General features: G+C 42.5%; 1 protein-coding gene across 2 annotated transcripts in view; it reads right to left on the bottom strand.

The window, feature by feature from the left end:
* Positions 1-15,399, bottom strand: part of MED4 (mediator complex subunit 4) — a 48,858-nt gene that overhangs the window by 17,958 nt on the left and 15,501 nt on the right. Inside the window, exons 1-2 of one of the 2 annotated variants that reach the window (XM_043578775.1) lie at positions 4,993-5,085; positions 3,233-3,546 (exon numbers count right to left, since the gene is read on the bottom strand). In XM_043578775.1, the coding sequence (XP_043434710.1) occupies positions 3,233-3,357 (125 nt within the window). In that variant the 5' untranslated portion in view covers positions 3,358-3,546; positions 4,993-5,085. Of the gene's footprint in view, positions 1-3,232; positions 3,547-4,992; positions 5,086-15,399 lie in introns of those variants that run through there. The other variant, XM_043578776.1, reaches the window with a different exon arrangement.

Here is a 15,399-nt window from a genome sequence, read left to right as displayed (position 1 = left end):
TAACTATACGATTGCTAACAAAATGGGATTTTTTTCAAAAGCCAACCACACTGGAACAACCTCACTCTGTGAAGTCTCAATGAATCCTAGGTGGCAAACTACAAAGTGACATCTCTTCCACTGCCACCACCATCCATCTCCAGGGTCATAAAAGATAAATTTTCACTTACTGTCACTCAGTCTTTCTTTAGAGATGAATAAATAAAAGAACAGCAGAGTAAGTCAGGAGAAAATCAGAGGAAAAGAAAAACTTTTAAGGCAATTACTTATTACCAGGGTGCAGAGCACCTCAAGAAAGAAGCAGCTTATCTCCAATTTGTCACAAGACTCAGTGGAGGCTACAAATCAACCAGAAATCAAAGTGGCATTCCTGGGGAAAGGGCAATAGAAAAACGACAGCTTCTTTTAAAGAAATCAAAAGAGAACTCAGCGCCTCAACTAATCATGCACAACTAGAAAGCTGAAGGGGGAAGGTTTCAGAAATGCTGAGATTCTTTTTTTTTTTTTTTTTTTTTGGTCTTATAGTAAACTCACTTTGTGCTTTATTGAAAGATTGTGCTGTGAAGACGCACACATTGCTGGGACTTAAGAAATGTATTCAGGAATATGCCGGTCTAATGGATGGTGGTACAGCAGACTGTTTGCAACTGCTTACAATCAGTTTTTACTAAAAGTTAGGGTTAAGAATTCTAGTTAATGTAGTGGTTGAAGCTACTAGAATCAATAAGGGAAACAACTCTGCAAAAAAAAAGTAGGATTCATGTTTTCAATAAAAGAAAAGAAGATGCAACTTTCTCTTGAGGAAAAAAGAAGTAATGGTATCTTAAAGTGAGGTTGATTATATAATGACAGAAAACCTAGGGTTGCCTGGGGGCGCTGAGTGGGTTGGGCGTCCAACTTCACCTCAGGTCATGATCTCATGGTTTGTGGGTTCCAGCCTCGCATTGGGCTCTGCTGTCAGCACAGAGCCCGCGTAGGATCTTCAATCTGCCTCTCTCTTTGCCCCTCCCCCACGGTTCTCTCCCTCTCCCTCTCTCTCTCCATAATAAAGAAAGTAAAACAAGAAAGAAAAAATAAAGAGGGAAAATCCAGGACAAGAGAGAACTCCACACTCAAGGTCTGCTACAGACTGTGACCCTGATGTGACTAGAAGCCAATGTGGCCAGAAGCTGATGTGACTCAAGGACTGCAGAGCCCTGTGGAATGACTGAAGAGCTCTACAAAGAATGCATCAGATTTCAACCTCTTCCTGACGAGGTCAGAGAAAAGCAAAACTACATTAGGATCTGCTGCTGTGCAACTTTTGAAACACTGAGATTCTTGAGGACAACTGAAATGATCCACTACTCCAGCAGGTCAACACATTTCACCAGGCAGAAAATGCTATATACTCAGTAATCAAGGAAACAAGCAAATAGGGAGAGAGAGAAACTGGTCAAACCTAGCTAGATACAAGAGAATTCCAATTTAGTCTCAAATTTAACACAGCTGGTAAATTACTTAATTATGCTATCTCAGGTGAAGACTACATGACTATCATGTATATGCACTCCTGCAGGTACCGACATCGTCAGGAAAACGCACCTCAGATATACGGCCAAATAATCCAGGAACAAGATCTTAAAAGTGACTACGGAGTCGTCCAATGTCAGAAGAAATGTTCAATACCATTATCCTGGATGAGTAGGTTCAAAAAAACCATAGTTCCTGAACTTGCAGAGTATGAAATACACACTAGGGTCACAAAACAGACGAATTATGTTACAGCAAGTGAGCTCAGAAAAGAAATGAATTTACTGGGCTCCAGAGTAAAACGGTGGGAATAATTCACTGACTATACTAGGGCAAAGATTTGAAATTCTAAGACCAAGACTTGGAACAAAAGGCAGCAGTCACTACTTCCCAAAGGGGGTGTCACTTCTTCAGAAGTCAACATAGTCACAGGAAAGTGGCACACTAAGCTAGACATTTGGTTTCTACCTCACCGGACGGTGGGAACTTACCAAGTATTTCAAAGCAGAAAAGTAATACGAGATGTCTTTTATTTTTTTTTCTCTTTTTTTTTTTCAACGTTTATTTATTTTTGGGACAGAGAGAGACAGAGCACGAACGGGGGAGGGGCAGAGAGAGAGGGAGACACAGAATCGGAAACAGGCTTCAGGCTCTGAGCCATCAGCCCAGAGCCCGACGCGGGGCTCGAACTCACGGACCGCGAGATCGTGACCTGGCTGAAGTCGGACGCTTAACCGACTGCGCCACCCAGGCGCCCCCGAGATGTCTTTTAAAAAGATAGCTCTGACCCTGGGCAATACAGTAAGATAAAGTGCAGAAGCATAAAGACAAGTAAAACTTTCCGGAGACTGCGTTAAAAAATAGTTAACGACAGTGGGGTTGGGAACAAGACGTCAAATCTGCGCAAGGTTTTAGGGGGAAGAATCAAAACAATTTTAACATCCAAGTGAATGTGAGGGAGTTAAAGAAGGCTTCAACTTGACAAACAGCCACGAATCATGGTAGACTAAGCAGAAAGACATCCAATTTCTCCTACCTCTTCCACACACGCTGCACGCCTGCCCTCCCAAACTTGCAAGTATGTAAGCAGCACCAAGTCATACGTGCTCATGCTTCCAGGCTTTTGCACATGCTGTTCCAGCTACCTGCCGCCTACTGAGTCTGGTGAACTCATTCTTCCCATGCAGTCCTTTCTCCAGGAAGCCTACCCTGACTACAACCATGACAGGCACCCTGAGTCCTCGGGTTCCAGTATCCCGCAGTGCACGACTCTGTAAAAACAGGCTCTGCACCACGGTCGCTGTTTACGTCTGTCTCTTCCCCCTGACACTGGGCTCCTCTACGTCGGGACCTAGTCCCCCACCCCCTTCACTACAGTCTCCCAGCGCTTGGGACCCAGGGGGAGTTCCTTAAGTGTCTGTCGAGTGTCCGTGGACGACGGTACTCACACCGGGCGATCTCTAAGGTCCTCTACAGTTCTGACCGTGTCGGGGTTCCAGAGTCACTGTCATTATTAAAACGTCTTCTAAGGCGGGGGGATCCCATGTCGGCGTCTCGGAGGGTTGCAGACCTCAAGTGCCAACACCTGTGTATCGTCTCTGGGAGCGCGGCCTCCCCACCGAGCCCCGGGAACCGGGAACGAACACCCCGGCAGGCCCGGCCGATGCAGAGTCAGTCCTCCGGGCCCAGCCCTCTCAGGCCTTCAGGCCGACGGCATTACCTTGACAAGACCTCCAGATCTTCCAGCGCAGACAGGAGCCGCTCTCGCGTGCTGTTACCACCTGCCGCTCCAGAGCCGCCTGCCGGCCGCTCCTTCTCCTTCTCTCCACTCGAAGACGCCGCCATGCTCCCCACAGGCCCGTTTCCGCGACTGCGCAGCTGAGCACTGGGGAGCCGAGGCGGGCTCCGGAGGCGGAAGCAAGAGTCACCGAGGCGGGGGAAAAGAGGCCAGTACACAGCGCCCCCTATACTCTTGGAGATGCACTGAGGGCGGCGGCGCCATCTGATGGGCGAGCGAGAGTTTCTCCGTCTAACCTAGGGAGAGAGCCGGAGAACAGGGAGGAGCAAGGCGGTCAGGTTCTCCTGCGCCTTGTCGTTTTCACAAGGAATGGGAAGTTCAACAGATTTCAAGCATTTGCGGAAATTGCATAATGACCCACCTGTTGTATCTGGTTCTTTGTGAAATGGACTGGTCTCAATATTAACCTATCTTTAATCTGCATCCCTATGATGCTAACCCCGCCTTGGCTGTACCTCAGACCCTCTCCGCTGTCCTGGACAAAATTTCACACCGTTTCCTGTCTCTCCAAACCTCCAACACCTCTTTCCCCCAATTCCCACTCTCAACTTAGGACCTTGCTTTCTAACTCACTGAGAAAGAGGAGAAATCTGAAGATAGGACTCCCACACACTGCGGCCCCCACGAGTGTCTGCCCGCCAGCACCGTGCCCCCCCCCCCTCCCCACCGCCCGGCTAGCTGCTGCCCATGCACTTGCCTTGCTCCTAGCCAGAGAAATTCTCTGCCAATAGCTGTATCTTTCTGAAGGCACCGTAGTCCTCCTACCTCCCAAATGACAATGTTTCATCCTGTACTTATTCCTATCGCCATACTTGCTACTTTCCTGGTTTTAGAATATTCTTACCCCACTTTCCCTACTAGCAACCACTTTACTTCTTTGTTCCCCTCTGCAGCAAAACACCTACAAGGAGTTACCTAAATACTTTCTTTCTAATTCCATTTCTTCCTTATACCCATTTCAGTTAGTTTTCATCCTCATTTTCCCACCAAAACTCAGATTGTAAAGGTCATTGAAGACTGCCATGCTCCTAGGCCCTGGACCTGTTAACATCCTCCTTTATCCTGGAGAACACTTTCTCCACTTGGGTTCTAGCATGCTGGTCTCTCTTTGTTGCTCTTCCCCTCTGATCTCCCCTCTCCATCTCTCTGGCTGATTCCTCCACTCAACCTTGACCTCTAGACAGAGGAATGGTTGGGAGACACTTCTAAGTCCTCACCTCCCCAGCTCACTTTTGATCATCTCACGCAGTCCAGGGGCTTTAAACACTGTCTGTATGCTGACTCCAAAATTTGTATTTCCCACCCCAACCTGTCCTCTGAATTCAGGCTTGTATGCCCAGTTCTTACTAGATCCTTCTGTTACTGCACAGAGAACCGGTTCTGAGCTCAAGTGGAGCTACACTCTGCTGGAAAATCAATATTCGAAAGACAGGTAATGGGGGGAAAGGAAAGTTTACTTTATTCAGGAAGCTGGTAACCTAAGACAGTGGGCTGATGTCCCAAACACTATCTTCCCTGTCTAGGTGAAGCTGGATGGTTTTAAAGGGAAAGACTTGGGAAACGGAGGAAGGTGCTCCAGGCAGGAGAAGCAGGTTCCCTGGCGGCTAGTCCGAGATGGACCTGACCCTGAACAGACTTGCTGGCATCAGCTGCAGCTGTTTGGAGATACGGTCAGGACTTACCTTCTGGGGAAGCTTCGTCCTTCACTCCTCTAGGCCAGCGGTCTGCAGGTCTCAAGGCAAGTGGGTTAGTTCTGCTACACACCAGGGAACTTTGGTCAGCAAGCGAGGAGTGTGTAAGACTGAAGCAAGTTAGCCCTTAAGAGCAGCTGGAGGGCTGTTACAGTTCCCACTGGGTGTCTCAAATATGTGGGCAAACCCGAATTCCTGATCTACATCCCCTCTCACCCAACACACATATCACACTTCTTGCAGCCCCAACCACCCCCCCCCCCAGCCCAGTTGATGGCAGCTTCTTCACTTTGATTTTTCAGGCAAAAGACATAGGGTTTTCCTTGTTTCTCATACATCACATCCATCAGGAATCCAGATAGTTCTGCCTTCAGGACATGCCCAGAAGTTGTCCATGTCTCATCTTTCTGCTTCTTTTTTTTTTTTTTTTTTGATGTTTATTTATTTTTGACAAAGAGACAGAGTGTGCATGGGAGAGGAGCAGAGAGAGAGAGGGAGACACAATCTGAAGCAGTTTCCAGGCTCTGAGCTGTCAGCAGAACCTGACGTGGGATTCAAACTCATGAACCTTGAGATCATAACCTGAACTGAAGTCAGACGCTTAACCAGCTGAGCCACCCAGCTGCCCCTCATCTTTCCATTTCTAATCTCAGGTCCACATCTCCATCATGCCTCAGCTGCATTTACTGGGATTGCCTTTGCGCTGTTCTCTCTGCTTCTCCCCTCACATCTGCAGGCACAGCCCTTTCTCAAAGAAGCCCACCTGGCCACCCTTTTCCCTACTTGCAATCTACCCCCACATCCTATACCCTTTCCCCTGCTCTACTTTTTTCCATAGCATTTGTCCTTTTCTAACCTTCTATATAAGTTAGTTGGTGGGGGCACCTGCCCTGAGGGGACACCTCAGTTGGCTGAGCATTCCAATTCAGCTCAGGTCATGATCTCATGGTTTGTGAGTTCAAGCTCTGCCTTGGGCTCTCTGATGTCAGTGCAGAGCCTGCTTCAGATCCTCTGTCTCCTTCTCTCTCTGCCCCTCCCATGCTCATTCTCTCCCTCTGTCTCAAAATAAATAAACTTAAAAAAAAAGTTAGTTGATGTGTGTTTTGCTAATTATCTCTTCTGCTGGGATGTAGGCTACATGAAGCCAGAATTTCTGGTCTTTTGCTCAGTGATATTGCTCCAGTGCCAGAAGGCTGCCTGACAGAGTGGGCACCGATGACTATTACTGGATTTGTTGTTGACAGAGGTGCTAAAATCACCAAAGATGCTGAAAACAAACTGTAGATATCTGTAGTTTTGCCTCTAAATGGTAAAGCCTTATTTTCTGTCTTTTCTGTCCACATTCTCCTTAAGGATTCTCAAAAGCAACTCCAAATATTTATAATATCCTCAACCAGAAATGCAATATTCTGCAGCATAGTAGTAGACACTCATGGTTACTTTGCAACCCAACAAACACTAGTCCGGAAGCTTATTTCCCCAGTCAGTCACCGAAGTAAGTTTGAAGGCTCATGTTCAAGATCACACTCACTAAGAGTGGGGTAGAGAGTCAGACTCAGGCAATTCTCTCCCCATAGTCAGGCAGTGAGAAAAGGAAAACAGACCAAATACATTCATTAACTGTCTTTAAGAAGCAAAAAACCTTGACATTCTATTTCAAAGCCCCTAATCCCAGGTAAAAACACCACTCAATTCAGGATCAAGCTTCCATCTCAAAAACACCATTTATAGTTTTTGAAACCATGAATTACCTCTCAGAAAGCTACTGGGGGGAAGGGGTGGGTTCCCGGCAATTTGCTGGCTTTTAAGACCGCAATTTCAGTTTTTGTGGGTTTTTTAAAAGGTTTATTTAGTTTTGAGAGCGAGAGTGTGAGCAGGGGAGGGGCAGGAGAGAGAGAGAGAGAGAGAGAGAGAGAGAGAGGGAGACAGCGAATCTGAAGCAGTTTCCATGCTGTCAGTGCAAAAGCCTGACGTGGGGCTCAAACCCACAAATCATGAGACCATGACCTAAGCCGAAGTCAGACACTCAACTGACTGAGCCACCCAGACGCCCCAGCAACATCAGTTTTTAAATCAATTATAAAGCCTCAAATGTGCCATTTAAACTGCTTTTAACAAGTCAAGTTATCTCTGGTATATCTAACTGGGGCTGCTCTACATCAAGAGAAGTTTCACAGTCTGAATAAAGCCTCTTATCTCCTTCACACCCCTGTCCTAGTTACATCGTGAAACCTTCATCAGAAGAACTCATCCTCCACATTCCAAAGCACAAAAGCTCCCACTGCCCCAAACTGCTCAGTGTTCATTAAAATTATCAGCCCCGTGGAAAGCATGGCATTTGTCTTTAACTCCCTACATTCCTGTGCCTTGAGAATTAAAAAAACAGGTTAGGTTGCACATCTTATTCCCTTTAAATATTTGTGGTGTGGTTTCAATGGAAAGGCCTTCTGGAATGAACAGACCTTCTGTAAAGAAAGTCTCATCTTCTCCCTGAAATTCCCCAGGCGTCTCTGAAAACTAACCGCTTCTCAGTAACTCAATAGAAAGGTGGGCAGCATTACTGGCCTCCTTTCATAGATGCACTTGTTTTTTCAATAAATGTTTACCAAGCTGTGTTTATATGCCAGGGACTACACTAAATGCTGGGCCTGTAATGGTGAACAAGACAACAGTGGTCAATGAAGTCTTCCTGGAGGAAGTGAAAGCAGAAACTCCTAAGAAAGCCGATGGGGCAGGAAGACTGGCAGGGATAGAGGAAGGAAAAATTAGAGTAAGGAGTTAATGTCAGATAGAGAATGGTTAAAATATTTCACTGACTTCTTTTTTAAGTATGTTTTTAAGTTTATTTATTTTGAGAGAGAGAGAGTAAGCATGAGAGTGGGGAGGGGCAGAGAGAGCGAGAAAGAATCCCAAGCAGTCTCTGTGCTGCCACGGCAGAGCAAGAAAGCGACCCTGGGCTTGAACCCACGAAACGTGAGATGGTGACCTGAGCCAAAATCAAGAGGTGGACGCTTAACTGACTGAGCCACCAGGCGCCCCGTAACTCAGATGCATAGTGGATTGAATGGTAGACCTCCAAACAGATATGTCCACATTCCAGAACCTGCAAACATGACCTTATTTGGAGAAAGGGTCTTCGGAGAATTAATTAAATTAAGGACCTCAAAATGTGATGACCCTGGGTTATTCAGGTGGACCTTAGATCCAGTTTCAAGTGTCCTTATGTGAGACACAGAGAGGAGACCCTGGAAGAAGGGAAGGCCATGTGAGGACAGAGGCAGAGATTAAAGTGATGCAGCCACAAACCAAGGAACGCCCGCAGACACCAGGGCCAGGGAGAAGCAAAGAAGAGCACTCTCCTAGACCCTTCGAGGGAGACAGCTCTGCCAGCGATTTGGGGCTTCTGGCCCAGAATGAATGTCTGTTGTTTTTAGCTACCCAGTTTATGCCAATTTATTACAGCAGCCCTAGGAAACTAATACAAACTGGTTTGAATGAATAGACATTCTAAATTAGATTCTGGGGCTCCTGGGTGGCTCAGTTGGTTGAGCATCTGACTTCGGCTCAGGTCATGATCTCACGATTCATGAGTTCCAGCCCTTCGTGGGCTCTGTGCTGACAGCTCAGAGCCTGGAGCCTGCTTCAGATTCTGTGTCTCCCTCTCTCTGCCCCTCCCCCACTCACACTCTGTCTCTCTCTCACTCTATCAAAAATAAATAAACATTAAAAAAATTTTAATTAGATTCTAAGGAAATACAGGTTCATTTCTTCTCATAAGTAAAACAAATTGCTAAGTGTTTCTTGGGTGTCTGAAGATTAATAAACTAAATGCATTCATATTAGCAGCGTCGATTTCTTGTATCATGAGCTAAAACAATTAAAGACATCTTGGGCTCAGGGCAGTGGCAGGGTGGGGATGAGGGGGTTCTGGGTTGCTCAGTTGGTTAAGCATCCAACTCTTGATTTAGGCTCAGGTCACGATCTTGTGGTTTGTGAGTTTGAGCCCTGTGTCAGGCTCTGCACTGGCCTCTCTCTCATTCTCTCTCTCTCTCTCTCTCTCTCTCTCTCTCAAAATAAATAAATAAACTTCAAAAAGTCTTGTGCTTGGGGCACCTGGGTGGCTCAGTCAATTAAGTGTCTGACTTCAGCTCAGGTCATGATTTCACGGTTGGTGGGTTCAAGCCCTGTGCTGGGCTCTGTGCTGACAGCTCGGAACCTGGTACCTGCTTAGGATTCTGTATCTCCTTCTGTCTCTCTCTTCTTCTGTCTCTCTCTTTCTCTCTCTCATTCAAAGATAAATAAATAAACTTAAGAAACCTTGTGCTCATTAGTAGAAGTCCAGGTTACGGATTAAACGCTGAAAGAGATCTTGGAGGTCATCTGCTCTAGTCTGACCCCAGCCTGTGATTAAACATTTCCTGCTAGAGGAAAGCTAGCTTCCTCAACTGTCAGTCATTTTCATTTATTTTGAGCCCAAAGTACATGATGATAATTTTCACACATTGGACCCAAACTGTCTTCTGAGGTCATAAGTAATACATTTAATCTGTCTTTCACAGAACAGGCTGTCAAGGTTTTCTTCTTTCTTTTTTTCTTCTCAGTGTGAACTGTATTTATAGCATTAACAAGGGAAAAAGTGGTTATGTTTTCAAATATATATTTCAAAATCTCAGTTTTAGATTTCAAAATAAAACCTGAATAATTCATTTTTTAAAAAGGGGCTAAGTATTATGCTGGATATTTATATATAACCATTATTTTGTTATAGTTTCATTGAGATGCAATTGACATATAATACTGTATAATTGAAGCTATACAACATAATGGTTTGATATGTGTGTATATTATTAAATGATTACCAGAGTAAGTTTAGTTAACTTCCATCACTCAAGTTTTTCTCTTAACTATGATTTGTTAATGTTTTTTCTTATTATAAAAAGTATAAAAAATAAAGGCAAACCGGGGCGCCTGGGTGGCGCAGTCGGTTAAGCGGCCGACTTCAGCCAGGTCACGATCTCACGGTCCGTGAGTTCGAGCCCCGCGTCGGGCTCTGGGCTGACGGCTCGGAGCCTGGAGCCTGTTTCCGATTCTGTGTCTCCCTCTCTCTCTGCCCCTCCCCCGTTCATGCTCTGTCTCTCTCTGTCCCAAAAATAAATAAACGTTGAAAAAAAAATTTTTTTTAAAAAAATAAAGGCAAACCAAAAGAAAAGCATGTTCATCTTTAAAAATCTAGGAAATATAAAGAAAAAATAAAATCACCTTTTAACCTTCCATTAAGAAACACATATTGTTTCCATTTTACTGTAATTTCTTCCCAGCTTTTTACTTTCCATACCAATCATCCCTAGTTCCTTCAGTAGCACCTCATTTAAAAGGGTTTCTAGATGTTTCATTACTCTGACTATCATCTCTTTCACACATTCTAGTTGGTCCTTCATAATATACAGCAACTCAACATGAAGGGGCAGTTTGTCTACAGCTAAATAAAAGGGGACTTTTCTTGTGCTCTCGAGAATCACTGCAGTCAAATTAAAAGATCGGAGCCTTTGCAATATTGTAGACTGCAGTTTAAGTCTTGATTCCATTGACTTATGGCCTCTGTGTTTCAGATTCTCCGTCTACAAATGGGGATAATCATACTCCTTTGAAAGGTTCTCGGAAGACATAAAATAATATATATAAAGTGCTTGTTACATGATATGTGGGAATATTATATGTTATAATGATAGCTAATATTTATCGAGCCAAGTACTGCTGAATGCTCTATAAGTACAATTATTCTCCCTGTTTACAGACAAGGACACTGAGGCCCAGAAAGTTTAGGCAATCTAGCCCAGCTCACACATCTTGGGAGGTGACAATCTGAATTCCAAAACTGTGTTTTTCACCACTACACTATGTTGTACAGCAACTAACATTATAACTGTTACTAATGCAGTTCGTATTACTTAATGCATCCTAGTATTGCAGTAACTTTTTGGAAGTCATGTAATTTTTGCTGATTTATTTTAAGTTTGCAATTTATTAAAGCAATCTCTAAATGGAAGCAACCAATATATCTTTCAATATGTTGGAAGAGTAATAGAATAAACAAACATTAGTATGTCCATGTAATATGTTACTATTCATCAATAAAAAAGAATGAGTTATCTGGGGCACCTGGGTGGCTTAGTTGGTTAAACGTCCAACTTTGGCTTGATCTTGGTCTTATGGTTCATGAGTTCAAGCCCCGAGTTGGGCTCTGGGCTGACAGTGGGGAGCCTGCTTGAGATTCTCTCTCTCCCACTCTCTCTGCTCCCCCTCCACTCTCTCTCTCTCTCTCTCTCTCTCTCTCTCTCTCTCTCTCAAAATAAATAAATAAACGTTAAAAAAAAAGAGCTATCAAGCCATGCAATGACATGAAAAAATATTAAACACATATTGTTAAGTGAAAGAAGTCAGTCTGAAAAGGCTACATTCTGCATGATTCCGTTTATATTACATTCTAAAAGAGGCTTAACACATTGAGATGGGAAACAGATCGTGGTTGCCAGAGGCTCAGGAAGTAGGAAGGGTTGAAAAGGTGAAACACAGGATTTTTTAGGTGGTGAAACTATTCTATACAATGTTGCAGTGGTGGATACATGACACTATGCTTTTGTAAAAACCCATAGACCTTTACAGCACAAAGAGTGAACCTGAATGTATGCAAATTAAAAAATTATTTAGGAGGTCAGAATACCCTAGGGAATGTGACAAAATCAACTTACTATATTATAAATGTATGAATCAACCTCACTGAAAGGGGTGAATATAAAAGGTGCTGATCTAAGTAACTTGCATCTGTAAGACTAAAGGCAAAATAAATGATATATAAATACTGTAGTCTAGGTAATAAAGTTTTTTCCCAATGGAGTATAGGTTAACAATTCTGAAACTACTATACATGTATGCTGGAATTGAACAGTTAAATAAATAGATGGCAGGTGTGGGAGCCAGATTTCTCCCTATTGGGGTAAGATATTATAAACAAGCAAGGTGAGAAGGCTAGAATAATCCATGTGGTAGTGGATTAGAGTTGGACACATCAGTATGAACTCATGTTTACTTAATGGAGATACAGATGGTTACAAAGAGAAATATTTATATGCGTGTGTGTGCGTATATATATCCTGATTAGTACATACACATATATTTCCTTGATCCATCTTCTTGAGAGGACCTAGAAGCAACAATCCCTGTCCCCTCATAGCAACAAGCACACTTAGGGTCTTGATCTTGGTTCTTGGTTTCTAATACCATTCTTCATTTCCTTGGAGAAATGGCTGATTTGATTACTGGGACAAGAAATATACAAGATGAACCTGGGGCATCTTGTAGCTCCAGCAAGTAACAAATGTTAAAAGAAAAAAATCTACAATGGTGGGGTATGTCAAAGGGTCATCAGAGCCAATGAAAGAATTCCTAATGATGAAAGTAGAACAATCTGAATAACAAAATAAATAACGCAGTGCTGAATCATAACCTAAAATACAAAATAAGTATCCATGAGTACATGCTGATGTAAATAAGTGATTGGATAAATCAATAAATTGGGGAGAATAGACAAATCTCTCATGTAGAATTCTACATAATTTACGTAGGTGCTTAACACACAAGGAGTTGGTGCATAAACTCCCTGCTCCCCTAAATGTATGCTGCTCATGGTAACTTCCTTCCAAAGGGTGCAGTATGTATGGAAAGGGTAGGGGGAGAAACCTTACAGTGGAGAAATCTAACAAATACTACCTCAGCCATGTGATCAAAATTAATATCAACAGAAATAAGTCAATCATAAGTGTCCTTGATATAATGTGATGAGAATAGCACTTTACTGTTCTGATCTTCCTCCAAACTCATAATCTCATCAGACAAATCCCAACTGAGGAACATTCTACAAAGCAGCTGACTTCTCCAAAATGTCAAGGTCATCAAAACCAAGGAAAGTCTGAGAAACTGGTGCAATCAAGAGAAGGAGCCCTAGGAGTCATGACAACCAAATGTAACGTGGTATTCCGGATGGATTCTGGAACAGAAAAAGAATATGAGGTAAAAACTAAGGAAATCTGAAGAAATCATGGGCTTTAGTTAATAATAATGTATTAGAATTGGTTCATTAATTTTGACAAATGAACCATATTAATATGTCAATAATAGAGGAAACTGGTGTAGAGTATATGGGAATCTCTCTACTATCTTCATAATTTTTTCTGTTAGTCTAAAACTATTCTATTCTAAAAATAGAAGTTCTATTTCTAAAAATAGAAATTCTATTCTAAAAATAGTCTAAAACTATTCTAAAATAGAAGTCTATTTTAAAAATTCTCATGTTTTTCAGGCAAACTACCATTAAACCATGTTAAATTGCTCAACGATGCTTACAATATTATAATTTATATAATTGTTGCTCGGGGAAGAACAAAGTAGGATATTAATATCATAATCCCTTGCTATACAACTGTTAGTTTTTATAGTAGTTTCTATTCTCTTTCTTCTCTTAATCTCTTACAATAATTCTTCATTTATTTTTCCAAAAGTTCCAACATATCAGGAAGTTTTCATGCCCCTTTTTCTTCTGGAAGCCTTGCCTCCTAGAGTGCTCTGGGTCCAGTGAGGATGATTTTGTGAGAGGCTAATTTACTGTTATGCAGGCATATAGTCTTCTGGCGATATAACCTGATTTGAGGATAGAATTTAAGGTAGTTGGAAGAAGGAATGAATTGCATACACTGTAAATGTTCTTTTCTGTTTTTCTCTGCTAGTGTTTGCCGAATAAAGTCAATACAGTTCCAATCCAAAGCAAACATATGTGATGTTTCAGTTAGCCCCAATATCTTTAGTGCCTTTAAGAATCTTCTGGGATGCAGCAGCCATCATTCAACAATCAATGCAGCTGGGGTATGGTCAATTAACCAAATACAAATCCACCTAATTATACCTTTACCCACATTGCTTCGGTTGACACACAAGGCATCCATAATAGATTGTGCCAAATTCATGAACTTCAAATACAATATTTAAAAAAAATTCTTCTACGTTTAACATCCTTAAACAACAACCTAAATAAATAAATAAATAAAAGTTTGAGGACAAAATAACTTTGTTTTGCATGGAATAACACATGTTTAAATTTGTCCTCATGAACGTTGGCCATGTCTTTTTAATTTCATATAACCACTACCTACCACATAGTAAAGGTTCAGCATTTTTATTGAAGTTGGTTGACTTTCCTCGCATCTTAATGTGAAGATCAGTTTTACATTCATTTTAACTTTTGTTTTCTCTGAGATCTAAATATTTATTTTGGCTAGATTGAGGGAGATTTCCCAGAAAAGTTTCCTTTTTGGCTGCTAGAAAGTTAGTTCCCTTCCTGTCTCTAACTGTGGACACAATTCAGAAAAGATTAACTATAATCTCCATGCTGCTGGTTTGTTTTTCATTTCCTTGCATTTCAAATCCTGTTCATTTTCGTGTGTTAGCCTCTCACATGATACGCAGACGCCTGATAAATGTTTACTGATTTGATTTAATTTAGAAAAACACCTTGTGAGAGCTAAACACTATAGTTCAATTGGCAAAATTGGCCTCAGATCACCTTAATCTTGTCTCTCTGAATGTTTATCACAATCCAAAAAGTACTGTATGACCCTGTGTGCAAATGAGTCACTGTATCCCCTGCAAAAGCAAAGATAAATATTGAAGTGCCAGGAAATGAAGAATTGAACCCACCTCAAAACCACCAAATTCCCAGACCATTTATATTCCCTTAGTATAATGACATCATCATTCTTTCCCATTTTTCCATTTACTTTCAAATACATCCATCCTCGTGTTATCTGATTTCGACCCCAACCAGAAGATTTTTCCCATTAAAGACATAAGGATGAGTTTCCTGCTAAGTGTTTGAATAAAAGCAATGAGGTTAACGGAGGTATCTTGGCACTCATCAGGGCAGAACAGTGGCTTCTTTGTCTTTTCAGATTCTCTGGTGCTTGGCCCTTGCCTCTTCTTGGATAACTTGTTGCTCTTTGACATGCTGGGCTTTGGCCAGGTCTGGTCCTCCAACCAACCCGCAAGTTATTCCCTTCAGGCCGCCCCAAGCCAGCAGTGAGCACAGTGACTCTCTGTCCTCAGCAATCAGGCTTCCAGAGACTGGCCTGCCCATTTTGTGAATCTAACACCTGATATAAAATTTCTAATTACAGACACCAATTTCTCCCTCCTAGGAGATCTGAAAATGCAAGCTCCACTCTTTGTTAGGACCTTTTATTTTCATTGGGAAAGCCCCTGCCAAACGTTGGCCACATTTCACTCTGTCTGATCCATGCTTTTTTATCTCTTCTCAACCAGACAAACGCATAATGCTTCATTTGCTGGATG

Source organism: Prionailurus bengalensis, chromosome A1 (assembly GCF_016509475.1).
Source record: "Prionailurus bengalensis isolate Pbe53 chromosome A1, Fcat_Pben_1.1_paternal_pri, whole genome shotgun sequence".
NCBI lineage: Eukaryota > Metazoa > Chordata > Mammalia > Carnivora > Felidae > Prionailurus > Prionailurus bengalensis.
Note: the sequence above shows the minus strand (reverse complement) of the source record. Positions and strands in the feature narration are given on the sequence as shown.